This window comes from Nilaparvata lugens, chromosome 4 (genome assembly GCF_014356525.2).
Source record: "Nilaparvata lugens isolate BPH chromosome 4, ASM1435652v1, whole genome shotgun sequence".
Lineage (NCBI taxonomy): Eukaryota > Metazoa > Arthropoda > Insecta > Hemiptera > Delphacidae > Nilaparvata > Nilaparvata lugens.
The window spans coordinates 55528541-55547057 of record NC_052507.1 but is presented as its reverse complement, the minus strand read 5'-3'; the positions used below and the strand labels follow the sequence as shown (position 1 = coordinate 55547057).

Here is an 18517-nt window from a genome sequence, read left to right as displayed (position 1 = left end):
GTTCTCAGAAGCCTTTCATGCCATATAGTTTCCATTGAATGCTAGGAAACATGTTCTCTATGTTCTCTGAGCACGATGCTCATATATGAGCTACAGACTCGTGCGTGGCTATTGGGGGGATGAGTTGAGATGATCATTTTCGCTCCACAGTATGTTTCAGTTGTGTTGCAAAACACAGTGTGTTTTGAGTAATGGGAATTTGGGAAGTGTTAATATAGCCTTCACAAGTAGGTTTCAAAAATAGAAAATGAACAATCTTGTTGAATTCATATGGGTAGTTATCAAATTCTTAGTAGACAATCACTGATACTGATCATCATCATCATCATCATCAATCATGTTAACATCATCCATCATTATCATTCTTACAAACCTGCGTACCAACTATTTGCACCCAGCCAGAGATTGTCAGTGCGCCTGCGTGTTAAACAACAATTACTCGAAATATACGGCTACAGCGGTAGATCACTGGCTGACTGAATGAGTGACTGCTCCCTTTAATTGGGCAGCTGTAATCGTTAATTGTCGGCAACAAGTGAATGCGGCTGTTGTCTCGAGATTGGGTGAAAGTACCACCAGGCCTTAGTTAACCGACACTTTTATTATTGGGTCGTAGTCATGCAATTTGTCGTAGTCATGAGATTTGGTAAAGTGAGACTTTATACCACATTGCTCCAGATCCTCATCCTTTCGTTTATCAGCAACTGTATTGTTGGAGTAATAGTTTCAGGTCTGATAAGTGGTTAGTAAGTTGAATAAGTGTTAGCTGAGTGGTATGTTAACACAGTGATAAGGTCCCGTTCACACGATGCGATTGCATGGATAGATAGATGAATAGGATGCCTTTATTTCAACCTAGAAGGAGAAGTTAGGGCACAGTCGGCCCTTTCTCTCACTTAACTGCACAATTGTGATGCATATTGAAATACAACAACATAGGTCGATAGGGAAGGCTTGATAGGCCTACCTAGGTTGGGTATGATAAGGTTGAGCCAATTGATAGACTACTGAACAATCAACTGAACAATAAAATTGTATTATTTATTTTCGACCATCGTCGCGTGTGAGGATTGTTGATAGGCTAGTAAAAATGTCACTCAACAAAAATGTATTATGCTACGTTTGAATAATGATATTCCATCTACTGTCAACTGATCTATCGACTATCAACTAGATTTCCCAGTATACTAGATTTATAAACTTTAAAATAGAGATAAGCTCCATGTTTCATATGGAAATAATAATTCTCTCTAGATGAGGACTTCATTCTGAGATGAGGATTGTAAGACACATCTCTCCAATAATTCTCTGACTGAACCTGAATAGTTATATCTCCTGATACTTTAAAATGTGAGCTACCATTTTTGTAGTCGTATTTCTTCTTCTTATTCTTCTTACAAACAAGGATTATGCTGTAACCTGTTTCGACTCACATTTAGCCAGTTATTCGAATAAACATAAAAAATCGTATTATTGCCACCTCCTGCGAAGCTTTAGTCATAAATGTGAGTAATGAATGTAAGCTGCAATGTAGTCTCACGGGACTGATATACTCTACCGTTTAGTTTACCTACATTGCCATTTTTCAGTCAATGAACATGAAAATTGTATGAGATTGTTCGTGGATATTTGAGAAATGGCGCGTGAGTGATAATGATGATGTCAGATTGATGATTAGCTCATGATTAGATGTTGATGAGTTGCATACATATTGGGTTTTATACATAAAACTGTACGGTTTAGTTGCAAACCATGATGGAAGTTCAATTGTGAGAAAATCTGGTCTCAATTCCACAACCTTCCAACCTACGAGTACATTACGACTATTATCTAAAATTAACTATTTGACACCAACTCACAAGTCAAAGCGAACATGAGAGAGTTAGCATAACCTCCATCACAAATTGTAGTGAATATAATATAATATCTTTGAATACTCCCTGATTATTGGATTTAAATTGATAATAATAATAATAATAACAGTATTATTTTCAATAGAAATAGCATCACCGGTAGTTGAGCATCGGGCCGTATCGCTGCGCTGTAGCTCCTCTGAATAGCACGTGTGTAATGGTGGGGTGGACTCAACCTTGGACCATCCTCTCCTAGAACAGAATAGAAATTGAAGAATTAGATAAAATGTAGTTCAGAAATTTAAAGATTAATGAACAATGAAAATATTAGTAGAGATCAAATTATTGAGAATCCGGTCCCACAATCTATTGTCATAGAATGAAAGAATAGAATATAGAATCTTATAGTTCCTAACTATGAAACTTAGTATAATTTCCCTCTGCTATTGTCAGAAAACTTTCAGTGAAAACTTGATTACAAATAATACATTCAAAGAATCACTAGCATCCTTTATGAACAGTGCGCTTAGAAAGTATTTTCTGAAAGAAATTGCAATAAAGTAATTATTTGGATGTTTAACATTAAAAGAAGTTTCAGATGAAGATATAAGTATGTTTTAGAAGAGATCATCAATTCTTGAGATCGAGATATTGGAGCAGTACAGCAGCATTACAGATAAGCATTACAGCAGATGTAGGGTCATACTCAGATATCATCTTCTTACAAGGATTAGGCTCTATTGGCCTGTACCGGCATCCATTTCTTTCTTGGTCATCCTATGCCTCGCTTTCCTTTGGGTTTTACTCCCATGCTGATATTGTAAGCCTATTGGATGGTATTCTAAATAAATGAGTAGACCAATTTTCCCGACATTTCTTCAGAATATCCAATAGCGGTTCTACATTCAATTCAGCTCTTATGTTGACATTCCTTATTTTATCCAGTCTACTACAACCTTTGACCGCTCGTGAAAATCTCATTTCAGCAGCTTGTATACGAGATTCAGTCGTCTGTTTAAAACCCATGCCGTATGCTATTAACGGTATTGTCATTGTTCAGTAGAGCTTCAGCTGGGTATCTTATATCGTTCGCCTTCCTAAAGCTCGTCTTATAAGTTAGTGCCACAGACCACACTAAATCTCGCTACTTTTTCACCATCTTATCGAATGAAATGCGGCATCCCAAGTAGCTGAAGTCTCTCACTTGATCTAATGCTTGGTTGTCTATCAAGGTTTTCGATCTGACTGGCCACTTTCCTCTGAATGCCATTATCTTGGATTTTTGAAGTGAGATTCTCATGCCGAAGTCCGACCCAATTAGCATATAGCAAAAAGCATATTGTAGTTCATCTTGTATTCAGATATTGGAGACATAATTGGAGTTTGGATGAAAGATTGGAAATTAAAAAGAGAAGAAAGTTTTTCCCCAGGAAACTGGGAGATACACAGATCTTTGGTAATTGGCCCAATAATGCCACAATTATTATTATTAACATAGAAGAATGATGCATATTTCTCTGAGTCTCTTCATTTTATGTATTGGAAATGGAGTTTTATAAAAGATAATATCTCAAAACGAACTTATTTCATTGTATTGAAATAATTGTACGTTGTTGAGGTGATCAATAACCCTTATTAAAGTAGAATTTTGTAAGAATTCTCATTACGAAATAATTCTATTACAAGAGAGTGTACTGATTCTATTAATAGAAAGTTATTCAAGGATGGAATGAGGATGAAGTATTTATGGCTTGATAACACTGTTTCAAGTGCTTTATACATTTTATTTTTATTGGTCCAAAGGTAATCAAGGAAGCAGTATAAAAGTAGGCATCGTTGATGCTCTTCATATTTTGCCTCCTTTTCTTCTTCACATTCTCTTTTTCTCTCTTTTTCTTTTTCTTCCTCTTTTCTAGCCTTCTGTTAGGCTTCTCTCAGTCTCAGTTACCAAATGTTGATCATAAAACACTCCTGAGTCAGTCAGTTAGTCCAGAAAAGCTTTCTTTTTTCCATCAGCTCAACAATCGATGAATTTTATTTCACCACCAATTACCGGCTTATTCTCTCCACAGAGAATGTTATGCAATTTGGAAATGAGGAAGCACTACTCAGCCACAGCGGGGAAAATGGATGGTGGAAATGAATAAATCTGCTATAGTTGGATTTACTCCAAAATGTTAGCATTCCTCATGGATAATATCAATGCCTTTCATTCAACCAGTGCTGCCACTTTGCAATATTAATAATTCTACTTGTTTCTTAATGATTTGTGGATACAGTCGATAAGCTCGGTATGTAATTTGTGGTATGAATCAAACTTATTGTTCCCTTAAATGATGGAGAGTCTAACGTCATCACAAATTTACAGCACATTCAATGTTCCAATTAGACATCTGTAACAGAGCTCATCATGGTTTATCTCGACCATTTCATGAAAGTTTTAATGGCTTCTATGTTTTATAGCTGCACTACATACTATCAGTGTATGAGTTTTTTGTCCATAAGATTTTGAAGTTGTATAAAATGTATTTCTCGTTGTAATCACTTCTCTGTTCAGAAGCTCGCCTCACAATACTTTGTTGTTAAGTGTGTATACCGTACGCTTTACCAGCAAAATAAATATCAAATCTACTTTAGACTGTACTGGATATCAATAGGACAAGAAGTATTATGCCACAGTACTTGCACTTCCATGAAATATTACAGTGATATTATTTTTCCATGAATTTTGAATGAGGAATGTAACAGTTGTTCATGAAATAATTTCTACTTTGGAGCTGAGAAGAATGTAACATTGTTGTCCACCAAAATTAGATATTTTCAATGTTGTTCTACAACATGACATGGCTCATTTCATACGTTTCCTGGAGATTTTTATCTCTTCAAATGCAGTTATAGTGCAAATTTTACAGAAATAAAACTAGGCTACAATTTTTATCTAAGTTTTTTTTTTTCAATGAATAATATGCTCTCAAATTATAGTCTTTGAAAAATTGGTTCAAAACGTGTCTCCAAGTTATATACTGTCAATAACTTGAATTATGGAAAATATTTTCAGGCTGTAAAGTGGACAACTACTCAACTCAGAGCTATACAGAGCTATACTCAGGGATCTACACAACTCAGAGCTATTTTGAAACAGAAATGCTTAGCCATGGATGAATTCAACAGAAATGTTACTGTAATTTCAGATAGTGGACATGACCTAGAGTTTTTTGAATTGACAATACTTCAATCTGTTATCCCTGCTCCAATTTTATAATCAATACTGTCTGCTCCAATCATCAATAATCAATCAATTGATATTTATCAATTAATCAACTATAATCACAATCCCATCATAATGTATACTGATCATCATGACAGGATGCAAACAACAAAATATATTTTATATTGATGCATATGGATAGAATATGATTATCATCCTACACGACATTGGTCAAAACTGGTTCATCCGACCGTCGATTCCCCATCGACCAATGAGATATCGTTATAATCGTTGAAGACTATTGGGTAGGATATGAAGTTGAACATGGCATAAACAACTGATTCAAATTTCATTACTCTTATCATTTCGGCTCGACTAACAACAGTTACACTTCCAGAAACACCTACTCTTTAAGGGTGAGATTCACTTCAGCATTATTGTTGAATGACTAACATACCAAGCATTGATAATAATTAAAATCCATAACGAAAAACAAAATCTATTTCCATCTGTTGAGAAGCAATGATGCTGTTCAGAAGGATTGCTGTAAGTTGATGTAAGTTAATATAACATAGTATTTACCTTACCTTTCACCTTATACGCGGGTAAATACTACATAGTATTTCCAAATTAAATAATAATTTACCGTAATGGTATGATATAATAACAAACCTCAAGCGTAACAATAATAGGTAACAATTGAATGTACATGATCTCAGAGCGATCAACGTAAAGTGAAAATTTACTTTTAGAGTGAACTCAGAGCGATTACCTGGTAACTATAGTGCTATTCCCACTTGAAAGTGTCAGCATTCCTTATAAGTAACACCAATTCTCCCCACACAACCAATGCTGACAGTGTTAGGTGAATCCATCTTGAGGTGTTTATGGTGTGAGTAAAACATGTTAATGTGTTCATTGTTTTCATAATCCACATCCGGAGAAATTCTAGTAAGGTTCACTGTATACTGTCAGCAGTTGTTGAATTAGAAACATTGATGCCACTTATAAGGAATGCTGACAGAAAGTGGATCTCATTACAGTATACACCATACAGGAACAAGGATATGCGCTGTCTGAAGAATAACCATTATAAACTGCTCGCTTCTATAGCGATTAACTGTGGTCATTCCTTTCAAGTGATGTTAATGTCACTTAATGCTTTCCATTTAACTCATTTTGACACTATGAAGTGGATCTCACTGAAGTCACAACACCGTGGGAGCTGAGCTGGTACTTCCTTCATGCCTACTTGATGGGATTATGACCACATTAGAGACTCTAGATCACACTGTAGTAAGATTCACTTGAAACTGTCAGCATTGGTTGAATGGGACGCACTAATAGAAGAAGCATTTTTATAGAGAATGCAGACAGTTTAAAGTTGAGGGATGAGAAATTCGTTTATTGTGATATAATTATGATTCAGCGACTATCATCACAATAATTACTTCTATTTACTTCAATTAGAGGCAACTTGTCTGTGATTTTTTGCGGGATTAAATATTATATAATATATATTATTCGAATGTGTTATATATTATTTGAATTTGTTCCACTATATTATTTGAATGTGGTGTGGTATTGGAAGTCCACCAGTTCACATTGAATACATTTTCCTACTCTAGTTAAAGAATATATCCCCATAGAATTGTCTGTAGAATTGAAGTAGTCAGTGAAATGCAATGTTATGACTGCTTATTCAGAAGAGTGAAATAATGTTGTATTTGAATGAACTAAAAGCTAAGAATAAACTATGATCACTATGAACAGCTAAGAATGAACAATGCTGTTGTACCTTGTGCTGCATAGTTTTCCAGATTCCCCAAAAACAAACGTTTTCGATATTTGAGAGTTGTAAAATTATATTGTGTTGTTTTTTGAAAAACGGAAGTCATATAATTCTCACAATAACCTTTCTCAGTTATGAACTAAGCTCTCAAAATAAATTATTCGTGCAAACACGTCAATGATACTTTTTTAATTCACTATAATATGGAATGGATTTATAGATACCGTGAGTATGGAATACTATTGATTACTTATAATATGTAGCTCATTTTTGAAATAGCATGACAGAATTCTGATTCTGATTCTTTACTAATCGATATAAGAAATAAAAAATGTTAACTTAATAAGAACTTTGAAAATGAATGAGGTCATGAGCTAACAACCCACAACAAAAAAATATAGCCTGACTTTTTTAGTTATAATCGTACATGTTTTGTAATATCGTATGAGTATGAATAATAAACTATACATCTCTTTTTAATACTATGGAGGTATTTGACCTCGTCGCATGCTCATTTTTTGCATAACATCTAGGGTATACTATTCTCATAAGGCTCCAAGACCCAGGGTAGCTAATAATAAAGATAGCAGCTGGGTTCAACCATGTTAAGTTGTTGGGCAATTCACTGTACAAGTAGAATGTTTTCAAATTAACAAAGATATATGAAAGCTTTTGGACCACTGGCAAATTTTCTCGGTTTGTAAAGCTCACCGTATTTAGAAGATCTTCTGCATTACGTGGTCAACCCACCCACAGCTATTAGAATACAATATCCAAATTGATAAGCTTTTACAAATTACATGATTCTCGAATTCCCCATTACATAAGTATTGTTATGTAAACTTATTATTTTGAGGAGCTATTGGGAATCCAACTGGTTTGTCGTTTTGTCGTTGTTAACGCATGTACCGTGAAAAATAGGAATTGTTGTTTTTCGAGATGGAATCGGACAACTGTGGAGAAGATTACATGATTGCTGAATGCTTAAATTGAATCGATTATCATTCAGAAAATGAGTTGTCATCCACACGTCTATTGATAAGTTAATATATTATCAGTGGTCCTCAACTGTGATGTATTTTTTAGAAATTGAGTTGTCATTTCATTTTCAACTGGCGTATACAATATTCAAACGTCTCATAACACAAACCACAAACCAAGAACAAGAAACAGTCCTCTTGTCTCAGTCAATAGATTATTTTTAAAGGAAGAAAAATAATTTCTTTTTCATGTCTGTGATTATACTGTCAAAGAAAACATTCTGTTTCAATTATAAAAGAAGGATGCAGTTTTTCTGATGATGAGCTATAGCCTACTTACACTACAGAGAATGAAAATATAAAATATGAGGTTGAAAATCCATTATTTAGAGGATTCTCGGACTGATTCACGTCTTCTTGTTGTTGAAGAGAAGCACATCATGTGAGAGCACCAATTTTGTACATTGATAACGTACGTTATCATTGATAACGATGAATGATATTCTTATAAAATGTGAGCACGAATATGATCCGAGAGTACACTACCTACTAAAAATATGAGACTCACTAAACAAATATCACACCCAACTGTCTTCGTTTATTCAGGTGACTAGCCAATAAATCACTTGAAACTTTCACAATATCAATCACTTGTTCAGAGGAAAGAAAACAACAATGCATCGTGTAATTCATTTTTACAATAATTTACAGAGGTACATTTGGATTACATAACGTGCATACTGCAATGGGATGATATGTAATATATCCTGAACGAATGTAATAGGAATGTTGACTCCTTAGAATAACATTTGAATATTCACATTATTTTACAACTGAGAATATTATATAACAAGGCATACAGATGGAATAACTGTGTATGTAGGATATTGTGGGATGATTGTTGAGAGCGTTTAGATGGTTGAGAGTATGATATATATTAACGAGGGTGAGGTTTGGTAAGATAAATAAGTAGAATGTATAAGAGGAAGGGAATGAGGAACAGGAGGTTTCAGAAGGAAAGGGGGAGAAGAAATATTAAAAAGGAGGAGAGAATATGGAAGAAAGGAGCAGGACGTAAGTGGTGAGAATAAGTAAGAGACATTTAGAAAGAGGTATTGATAGAAGAAGTGGAGGATGATGAGGACGAGGAACGATGATGGAAAGAGAATGCGAGATAAGAAAAGATGAAGGAGATTAGTGAAAAATGGAACAAGGAGCATAAAGAAGAAATGGTGATGACGGAGGAGCTGGAGAAATAAAAGTAGAATTTGACAAATGAAAGTGGAGAGGAAAGTAGAAGAAAATGTTAGAGGAGAAGAAGAAGACGAATAAGAAGAGATTGAGGAGAAGTAGAAAGTTAAAATCTTATTTTCAAAGTAGAATGTTTAAGAGAATGAAAGAAGCTGATGAAGCTCAGAGAAAATATCTTGAAACAAATCTCATAGAAATAGAATGAAGATGGTACGAAAAAGTAGGAAGGAAGGAAGGGATGCAGAAGAATAAATGTGGAAAATTGAAAAAGAAATAAGTTACCGGAAGATTAATTGATTGATTGATTTTCATTATGACGTGCAAGGTATCGATTGACCCATCGCACTAGACAACAGTACAATACAAAACAAATAAACAGGAGAAGGGAGAAGAGAAGAAATTGAGAAAAAACGAAGAAGATCAAACAAAAGACTGAGAATAATGATTAAAACATTGGAAAGAGAGGATCTGATGAACACTACACTTTCATGAGAAAGTGGATGTAGAATGCGAAAGAAGAAGAAGAAGAACCGATGGTTGGCATAATAATTCCAACATAACAATATTGTATTCCAAATGCCATGAATTATGTCACAAGTACAATAGGCAGAGGACATTCCTATACAATATTTCACCAATGGAAATTTCTAATCTTATGCAGATAATGATACTGCACAGTCTTCAACACAGGACAAGGAAGAGGCTAGAGGCAGGATTCTAAATAATAGTGTACCCAAAGTATAGTAAATACTAGCCTTCAGTGTACACAATAAACAAAATATCGATGATATTAATATGGGGGTCTGGGTGTGATAAGATGGGAATCACGATTATCTTTGATCATTCTTCGAGCCTCCTCCTATTCTTCCGCATCAACTATCTTGCTTCTCATTTCTTCTTGTTAAATTATTGTACACTTCACAATTTCTTCTCATACCTCATTCTTTCTATCAAACTCCGTGTACTTTCATTCATTCCCTTTATTTTGTATTCGTCTCCACTTTTCTTCATTTTCATCCCCACTCTTGCCTTGTCATTCTTTTGTCACTCGATTCTTCTTCACATCACCTCATTTTATTCTGCTGCTTACTATGATGTTACCACCTATTTTCTTCCTGATACTCTCATCCAATATGTTTTCACTGTATTTCTCTCTAGCCTTTAACACACATTCGCGTTCGTTTTCTTATTCTTTGTTTACTTTTGATAATATTATCCTTGTTGTATTTCCTTTTCTGCTTCTCATTCTTCTTCTTCTTCTTCTTCTTCTTCTTCTCTTCTTCTTCTTCTTCTTCTTCTTCTTCTTCCTCTTCTTCTTCTTCTCTTCTTCTCCTTCTTCTTCTCTTCTTCTTCTACTTCTTCTCTTCCCAAACTTTCTCTGTTTTTTCTTCTTTTATACTCTCATTTCACTACTACATTATTATTTTGATTTTTGTCCCTCTTCTTTTCCTTACCATCTTCTCCTTCCCCTTCTTCATGCTTATTTCCCTTCTTCTCCTTTACCAACTCTCCACTAATTTCCTCGTCCTATTTGACTTTTACCTCATTATCTCCTTTATTTTCCCCTTAATTTCTTCCTCCATTCTCTTTTATTTCTCTTTTTCCTATACCTCCTCTTTCTTCGATCATTCTTCCTCTGCTCATCTTCTCCTCAATCTCACTTCTCTCTCATCATCACTTTCTCTCCTCATTCTCTCAACCCCTCCTCATCCGTCCACTCTTCATTTACTCCTCCTGTTTCTTCGATCAAGGACAGACTTTAATATTTACTAGAGGAGGAAAATACTTTAAATGGGATCACTTAACGCTGATGTAAACCATGTTCGAGTAAGCGCCGTTCGACTAAACTCATTACCACAGAACCCAGTTTGACTAGACGAAATTTGACTAAACCCAGTTTGACTAAACGCAGAACCACTCTACAGCAGACGCAGTATTCCAACAATGCGACTTTAATGTATGCAATGCGTTATACTATACGCAATACATGTCGAATACCTGGGTGTAGTTGGATTACGAACGTACGACCTTTGGCATTGATTTGTATCGTTTCCTTGTTCCGTAATGACTGCCCGGGTCGTGGGTCTTGGTATGACTGTGTCTGTGTGTGTTTTGCATAAATTAAGGCTAAGACTTGTTGAGTTCGGTATGGGTGAGGTAAGCTGCACTTGTGGCATCGAAACTTTCTTTTCTAATGATACTCCCAACCAAAGATGGTATCGATGGGGTTCTCGCTCTTGCTTGCTTCTCTTCGTCTTCTCAACTCTGATGTTTCTCATTCAACCAATACTGACATTTAAACGTGAATCTCACTATAGTCGTGCTCAATAATTTCAATTGGCTTGGAAAATTAGTTTCCTTGAATCGCAATTTTTGTTTTAGTCAATGCAATCAATATACGTACAGTACATCAATATAAGCAATCAAATATATATTATACTAGCCGTCAGGCTCGCTTCGCTCGCCATATCCGTCTTGCCAGGGGGCTCCGCCCCCTGGACCCCCGACTGGATCGTCCACAAATGAGATCAGCGGGCTCGCTTCGCTCGCCTGCATGTAGACCTCAGCGGATCCTCTGTACCGAATTCTGGACCCCCGACTGGATTGTCCAAAAATGAGATCAGCGGGCTCGCTTCGCTCGCTTGCATGTAGACCTCAGCAGAACCTCTGTACCGAGTTTGAACGTATTACGTCAATTTGATCTCGAAAAACACCTATTACTATATCGGCGTATCTTTGGCGAACAAAATTCTTCCACCTGTGTACTGAATTTTTTTAAATATATTTCCATCAATTATTGAAAAAGGTGAGGAAACGCAGAAAAGCTGAGGAAACGCTTATTTGGGCTAACTGGATAAATTGGTATTTAGGAGGACTTGGATAATAATGCATTTCAATCTTCAACTTGGTGCCAACCTAACAAACTCAACTCTACTTAATGCCAACCTGACAATTTTTTTAATTTAGTTACCAGAACAACTGTTACTCTCTCTAGATTATAATTCTATATTAACATATGGTATGGACATTTCAGTTATAATTTTAAGATATTGGAATAAGAAGAATATACATGCTAAAATAACTTTAAACCCTTAAAAACCACCCTTAGAGTTAAAATATCGCCAAAAGATTTCTTAGTGCGCCTCTAAAGGGCAAACTGAACATAATTACCAAATTTGAACGTTTTTGGTCCTGTAGATTTCTAGTTCTGCGAGTGAGTGAGTGAGTGAGTCAGTCAGTGAGTGAATGCCATTTCGCTTTTATATATATAGATAGAAGAATATAGAAAAGACATACTTTTAGTAAAGAGGCCCTCACTCCGTCTAATAAAGGTTTTCTTCATTTCGTTCCATTCCAATCAACCAATGCTGAGGGTTGCAATGTTTAGAAGTGCACCTTACACTATGTACAAAGAATCTACTTATATTCAACGATTTAGCTTAACATTCTAAAGTGGGTCAACAGAAAAATTCCATACATCGAGCAGAAAAATCGATTATGACATTTTCTATGCGACCTGTTTCAGACATATTCACGCTTCATAAATGCTCCACATCGATTAAAACCAGGCCGGCCACAATTTATTGTAAAAATTCACCACTCACAATACATTATTTACAATATTACTGTATATACACAGTACTGTATATACAGGCGGACACTACTATCACATATAGAAACCTAATTGTGTCTTTAAAAGCCTAGGTAACCGCAGGCTATACTTTGTCAAGAATCCATTGTTGTCTATCCATTTTTTTTCATCAATTTTTATGTGGAGTGGTCTTTGTTGTCATGTAACGTGAAGGAGAATGCGGTTTGGAAATATAAATATCACACGTACATACATAGGGCACACTATATACATACATTGGTTGAAGAGTACCTGCGATTGCACGTTTGGGAATGTATATATATATATATATATATATATATATATATATATATATATATATATATATATATATATATATTATGTTATATATATATATCCAACACGTACAATAAATGAATAGCAGCACCACATACTTTGTGTACAGATATATTACATAGTGGTTGAGGAGTATCCTATAGAAATGCCTTGTAAAAAACATAAGTGCATCCCATTCAATCAATGCTGACAGTTTTAAATGATTATCACTACAGCTAAGTGAGCCGTTTTGTAATAATAGGCTTGCGGTTCTATGAGTGACTATTGTCACTATTGTTCAGTGACGAACAATATTGTCTGCGATGACCGTGGCAATATTTTGTCACTCAATGATAGGATGGATGAAGAACAATAGTGCGCAATTTATGTTTGTGGGTTAGTGTGTGGAAATTGATTCTTTTGTTGGTGGGTTTTGTGTGTTGGTATTGATACTCTCGTCTAAGGATCAGCCGTTTCTAGTGATTATTTATCTATGATATTCTTGATTGAACTTAAAAAAATAGAATGAATGACCTTAGAGTAGAGAAATAGCGATAGAATAGAGAAACAGAAAAAGAATTTCATTTCTCCATGATCAAAGTTTCCGAAGCTCAATATTACTGTGAACCCTCAATTGGAATAATTTTTGGAATAGTTTTAGTTTTGTACTTGCAGTAGATTTTCATTGAGCAGTAGAATGGATGAGAACCTCTATGATAAAACCTCCCTGAGAACTTTTTAGATCAGGAAAAGCTGGAAACTCACTAGAGCCAGACTAGAGTTTCATGAAGAAGCGGAAGTGTGATCTTGCAAGAACACTCACATGGGTGCATTGAGCTGATGCATAGACCAATAATTAAATAATCAGATAATTACTCTGGTCTAATTAGACATAATTAATAACGCAGGTAGTCATGCGGAAACTCTACGGAGCAATGAGAATGTAACAGAATTAAAATGAGAAGGAAAAGAAGAAGTGGTACAAGACTCATGCGGAAGGTCGACTGTATTTTCCCAGACGGTGAGATGTTCCACTGAGATGAGATGAGATTAACGTGTGCTTCTATTCTATTCTTTTGTCAGACTGGGATCTAGGCCTACCTGTTAATTGGCTGAGAACCGTGGCTATTCATTCATGGAATCCCCAAATTTAATGCTGTTTAATGAGTGTTATCACTAATTACAATCAAAGTGCGATTGGTAGCACATTCATATTTCCTTGAAAGGACTTGAATATACTATTTGAACATTGATATTAAGCAGAGCAAGATGATTAAAATTGACTGATGGTCAATATGACAACAGAAGAATCCAATAAAATTAAATAGTCTTGATGTGTCGTCATGCTGCAGAACAAATACAATGATGCTATCTTACGTTGATTAAACTTAATTCGATTTCCGTGCAACTGACCCTAATGTTCCTTGCAACTGACCAGTACAACACTATGCTCACTAATGTTAAAACTTGATTGTAGTGGAGGCTATTCTATGATAGTTTCTGTGGAATTTCATTTGACATTGATAGAAAATAATTGACTGATATTTAATTTTCAAGGACAATTGCATTCAATAAAATACTGTCGTTAATAAACTAATACCGTGCCCGAGAAACTATTCCAACTGTCAATCTTACCAAATCTAATAGCAAAAGAGGTTCAGTAGCGGGTCAAAAAAATTAAAATTATTCAAATTTTGAGACGCATTCAAGACTACGGATCTATTAATGATATTTCCCATAATATATTTCTCATATAACATAGCTTCACGTCTAATCTTTGGACAAATACGCTAACGACTACGATGTTATAGTAACTAATATCAGATGGTAATTTAATAGCTCATTTCTCCAATTCGTATGCAGAATGCAATCAATATCAATTCAACACATAGTAAATTATTGCACATTATGATTAACTTGACCATGTTTCAAGCACATTGGCAATATTAGTAACTCATCGATCAATATTATGCAACAACATTGATCGTGTATGCACTGTATGAGGAGAACACTAGAAAGGCGTGCACTTAACAATTAAATGTTCATTGGCTGAATCTTTATGAATGATTTCATCATGAATGATTATACAATACAAGAATGTCAATAACTCATCGCTTCCTCCCAACGTTGACTGAACGGAAGTAGTGGATACCATGTGCAAGTTGGCAGTTAGAAACTACGGAAAAGAATAACAAAGACGAAGATGAAGAAGATAATAAAGAAGAAACAAGACGAAAAGAGAAGGAGGAGATGATGGAGGAAAAGCAGAGGTAGAAAAAGAAGAAGAAGAGAAAGAAGAAGAATGAGATGGCAGCAACTGTAGCAAGGTAAGTAGGTACATGACGATTGGAATATTAAGTGGTGAAAGTAGTAGTTTCAAGAACATTATAACAACTTAAGCCTCCCCAGTTACATGTACTATAAAAACAATAGTATTGTACATTAGTACTGTGCTAACTATTATTAAAATGCTGTATATCACTGAGAAGTATTTTCTTAGTATTCACATTTACTGCTCAATCAAATTACTAAGAATGTTTTCGAATGTCTGTCCATTTGTGAACTATGCACTTGAGAATCACAACCCATTTACTTCTCGTTTCAATTTGTTTGGAATGATAATGTCAGATGCCGAATAAGTTCATGTAAGCAATGATAGCATTTTATCATAACATGAGTTAATAAGCTCTCATGTCACAAATAATTTATTAATTTATTCTCGATTGAGACTGTAACGAGTTTTGTTTACTAATGGTGTGGAACGAGGAGTATTGAAAAGAATAATTGGTTTCCAACCAATCTCTTTTCAAGAGCAGCGCCAATTCGATACATCTCACTGTACATATATCCCATAATTTTATTTTTCAAACTGAATCTGATCAAGTGCAACTTTTATTATTCATTACCAGTATGTGAGCAACTGTTCTGTTTATTCGTTTCCAAATTGAAGGTTAATGTTGAAGGAAACTATTATTTTCTAAAGCCTATGTCTATTGCTCACAATTATGAATCAAATAGTGTTTCTTAATTTCTATTCTTGATCTACGATCACACATTATATGTGATACAGTATGTGATGAGATTACATTAGTATTTTTTCTTCAGGGCTATTCTTAAATATGAATAAAAATTAGAAATCCAAGTACTCTTTTGAAATTGTTCATCCACGACTTGTTTCGGCTATATAATGTCATTATCAAAACTTGATATATTGAACAATTTTAAAAGGGTACTTGGATTTCTAATTTTCATTCACATTAGTATGTATGGTTGCATTTATATCAATGTTCTTCATTCCGGGTTGAAACCAACAGCTAATCTATCTCTGTTTAAACCGAGATGGTTCCATTTAAATGACAGCTCAAAATAGTTTCCACATCTAAACAATATCTACATGCTACTCACTATCGAACTTCAATTGACAACAATTTATTTCAACGTTTTTCACAAGAAAGAACACTAAATCAATCTCCTACAGAACCCTAAGTCAGTATCAAAATCAAAAACCACATATCATAATCTAGCCTCATGTTCATTCATCATAAAACTGGAGAAATTCAAGTTACTACCGAAACATTACACCACTCACGATGAAAGTACAGTGGATAACAATTTCAAAGCCAGAAATGATAGTCACTCCGCCTTCAACGTAATGATCTACGTCCGAGTCTCCACATAAAGATAATAAGATAGACCATTTTAATAGTCGGTTCATTCTCTCGGAAGCCGCATTATGATAATTGCGTCCACTCGGCTACCTGTATCCTAGGAAATCGATGGGTAGGAAGAAGAATAAAAGTGAAAGAAAAAGTAGAGGGAGGAAAAGAAGAATAAAAAACGGGAAATAAAAGATTCAAAGAAACTTTCCATTATAGTTCCCAATACATTCACAATCATAGGTAATTTTTGAAATGGTCGAAGTATTTGTAAGGCCGCTGATGAGTGATGAGTGACTCGATAAATAATAACATTTTGACACACATGACATTTTGTTGATACTCATGTCGAAGTTAAAATCATTCAAAGTACTTTATTACTTTCCTTGCCTTATTACCATAGGTAAGGAAAGTATTGCTTTCCGAAAAAAATTAAGGTACCCCAATTTGTAAATTTCTATAAGTTTCGAGGTCTCCTGAGTCCAAAAAAGTGGTTTTTGGGTATTGGTCTGTATGTGTGTGTGTGTGTGTGTGTGTGTGTGTGTATATGAGTGTATGTGCGTCTGTGTACACGATATCTCATCTCCCAATTAACGAAATGACTTGAAATTTGGAACTTAAGGTCCTTCCCCTATAAGGAATCCGACACGAACAATTCCGATCAAATGCGATTCAAGATGACGGCTAAAATGGCGAAAATGTTGTCAAAAACAGGGGTTTTCGCGATTTTCTCGAAAATGGCTCCAACGATTTTGATCAAATTCATACATAAAATAGTCATTGTTAAGCTCTATCAACTGCCACAAGTCCCATATCTGTGAAAATTTCAGGAGCTCCACCGCATATAGGTAAAGTTCGATTTTAGATTCCCAAGTATCAGGCTTCAGATACAATTCAAACAAAAAATTCTAAATGGAAAAGATTGAGCATGAAAATATCTATAATTAATGTTCAGTAACACTTTCACCTAAAATCTAAAATAAGCTCGAAATTCGAGAAAATGTTATTATTTCAATTGCAAACTGTTGATTCTATTTAATCATTCACTATGAAGAGATAGCAGACCTCATGTGTCTCCAGCGTTATAGTCCTGTCACCAGCTGGCTTAGATCTTTGAATAGTAGACTTGAGATCCTCGGGAACACTAGCGTCAGGTGATCAATTTTCATAACGGCAAGGAAAGTTGTGTAAGTGCGTCACACCAGATTTTTTGGAGTTGGCTACAGAAAAAGAATAGAATAGAATAGAATGACTACCTTTATTTTATACCTGGGAGGGCGAAGTTAGGGCGCAGTCCGCCCTCTCTTACACTTAAGCCTCCAATACAATACTAAATTATAATTTAACAAGCAATACTCAGTAAAAAAAAATAAAACAAAACGATATTTTAAATGAAAAAAGTAAAAAAAGATGATTATAATAATAATAATAAGTAGAATAGTTGAATAAACTTAGAAGTAGAGCATTCTTAAAATGTAAAACAACAAAGATCTGTTGGGAAATAAATACAACATCTACGACGGATCGAAGGAGCAAAAAGAGCAATATGGCTACAAACCTTATAAGGAGGATGATAAAATAAGGAAATTGATAAATACTTCTAGCATGAAATAAATTTTGAGAGAGAGAAAGAGTATTTTTTATATGTCTTTAGAGTTCACTTTTAAAGGCAGAGAGAAAGGAAAATATGAGATGAGATAAGTGTTCTTTAATCATGTATGTTACAATATATAACTACATAAATCGGCGATGTATCAACAAATATTATTGTCGACTCTCTAAAAAAATACAAAATAGTAGCCTCCCCATTAGCACACGACCGGAAAAGAGAGAGAGAGGGTGTATGAGAGGGATAATATGAGTGTGCGTA

The 18517-nt window shown here is 34.8% G+C and overlaps 1 protein-coding gene across 1 annotated transcript in view; it reads right to left on the bottom strand.

The window, feature by feature from the left end:
• LOC111055825 overlaps positions 1–18517 on the bottom strand; it is a 76032-nt gene that overhangs the window by 5128 nt on the left and 52387 nt on the right. The window contains exon 2 of the mRNA XM_022343156.2: positions 2011–2105. Within this exon, the coding sequence (XP_022198848.2) occupies positions 2011–2105 (95 nt within the window). The remainder of the gene's footprint in view (positions 1–2010; positions 2106–18517) is intronic.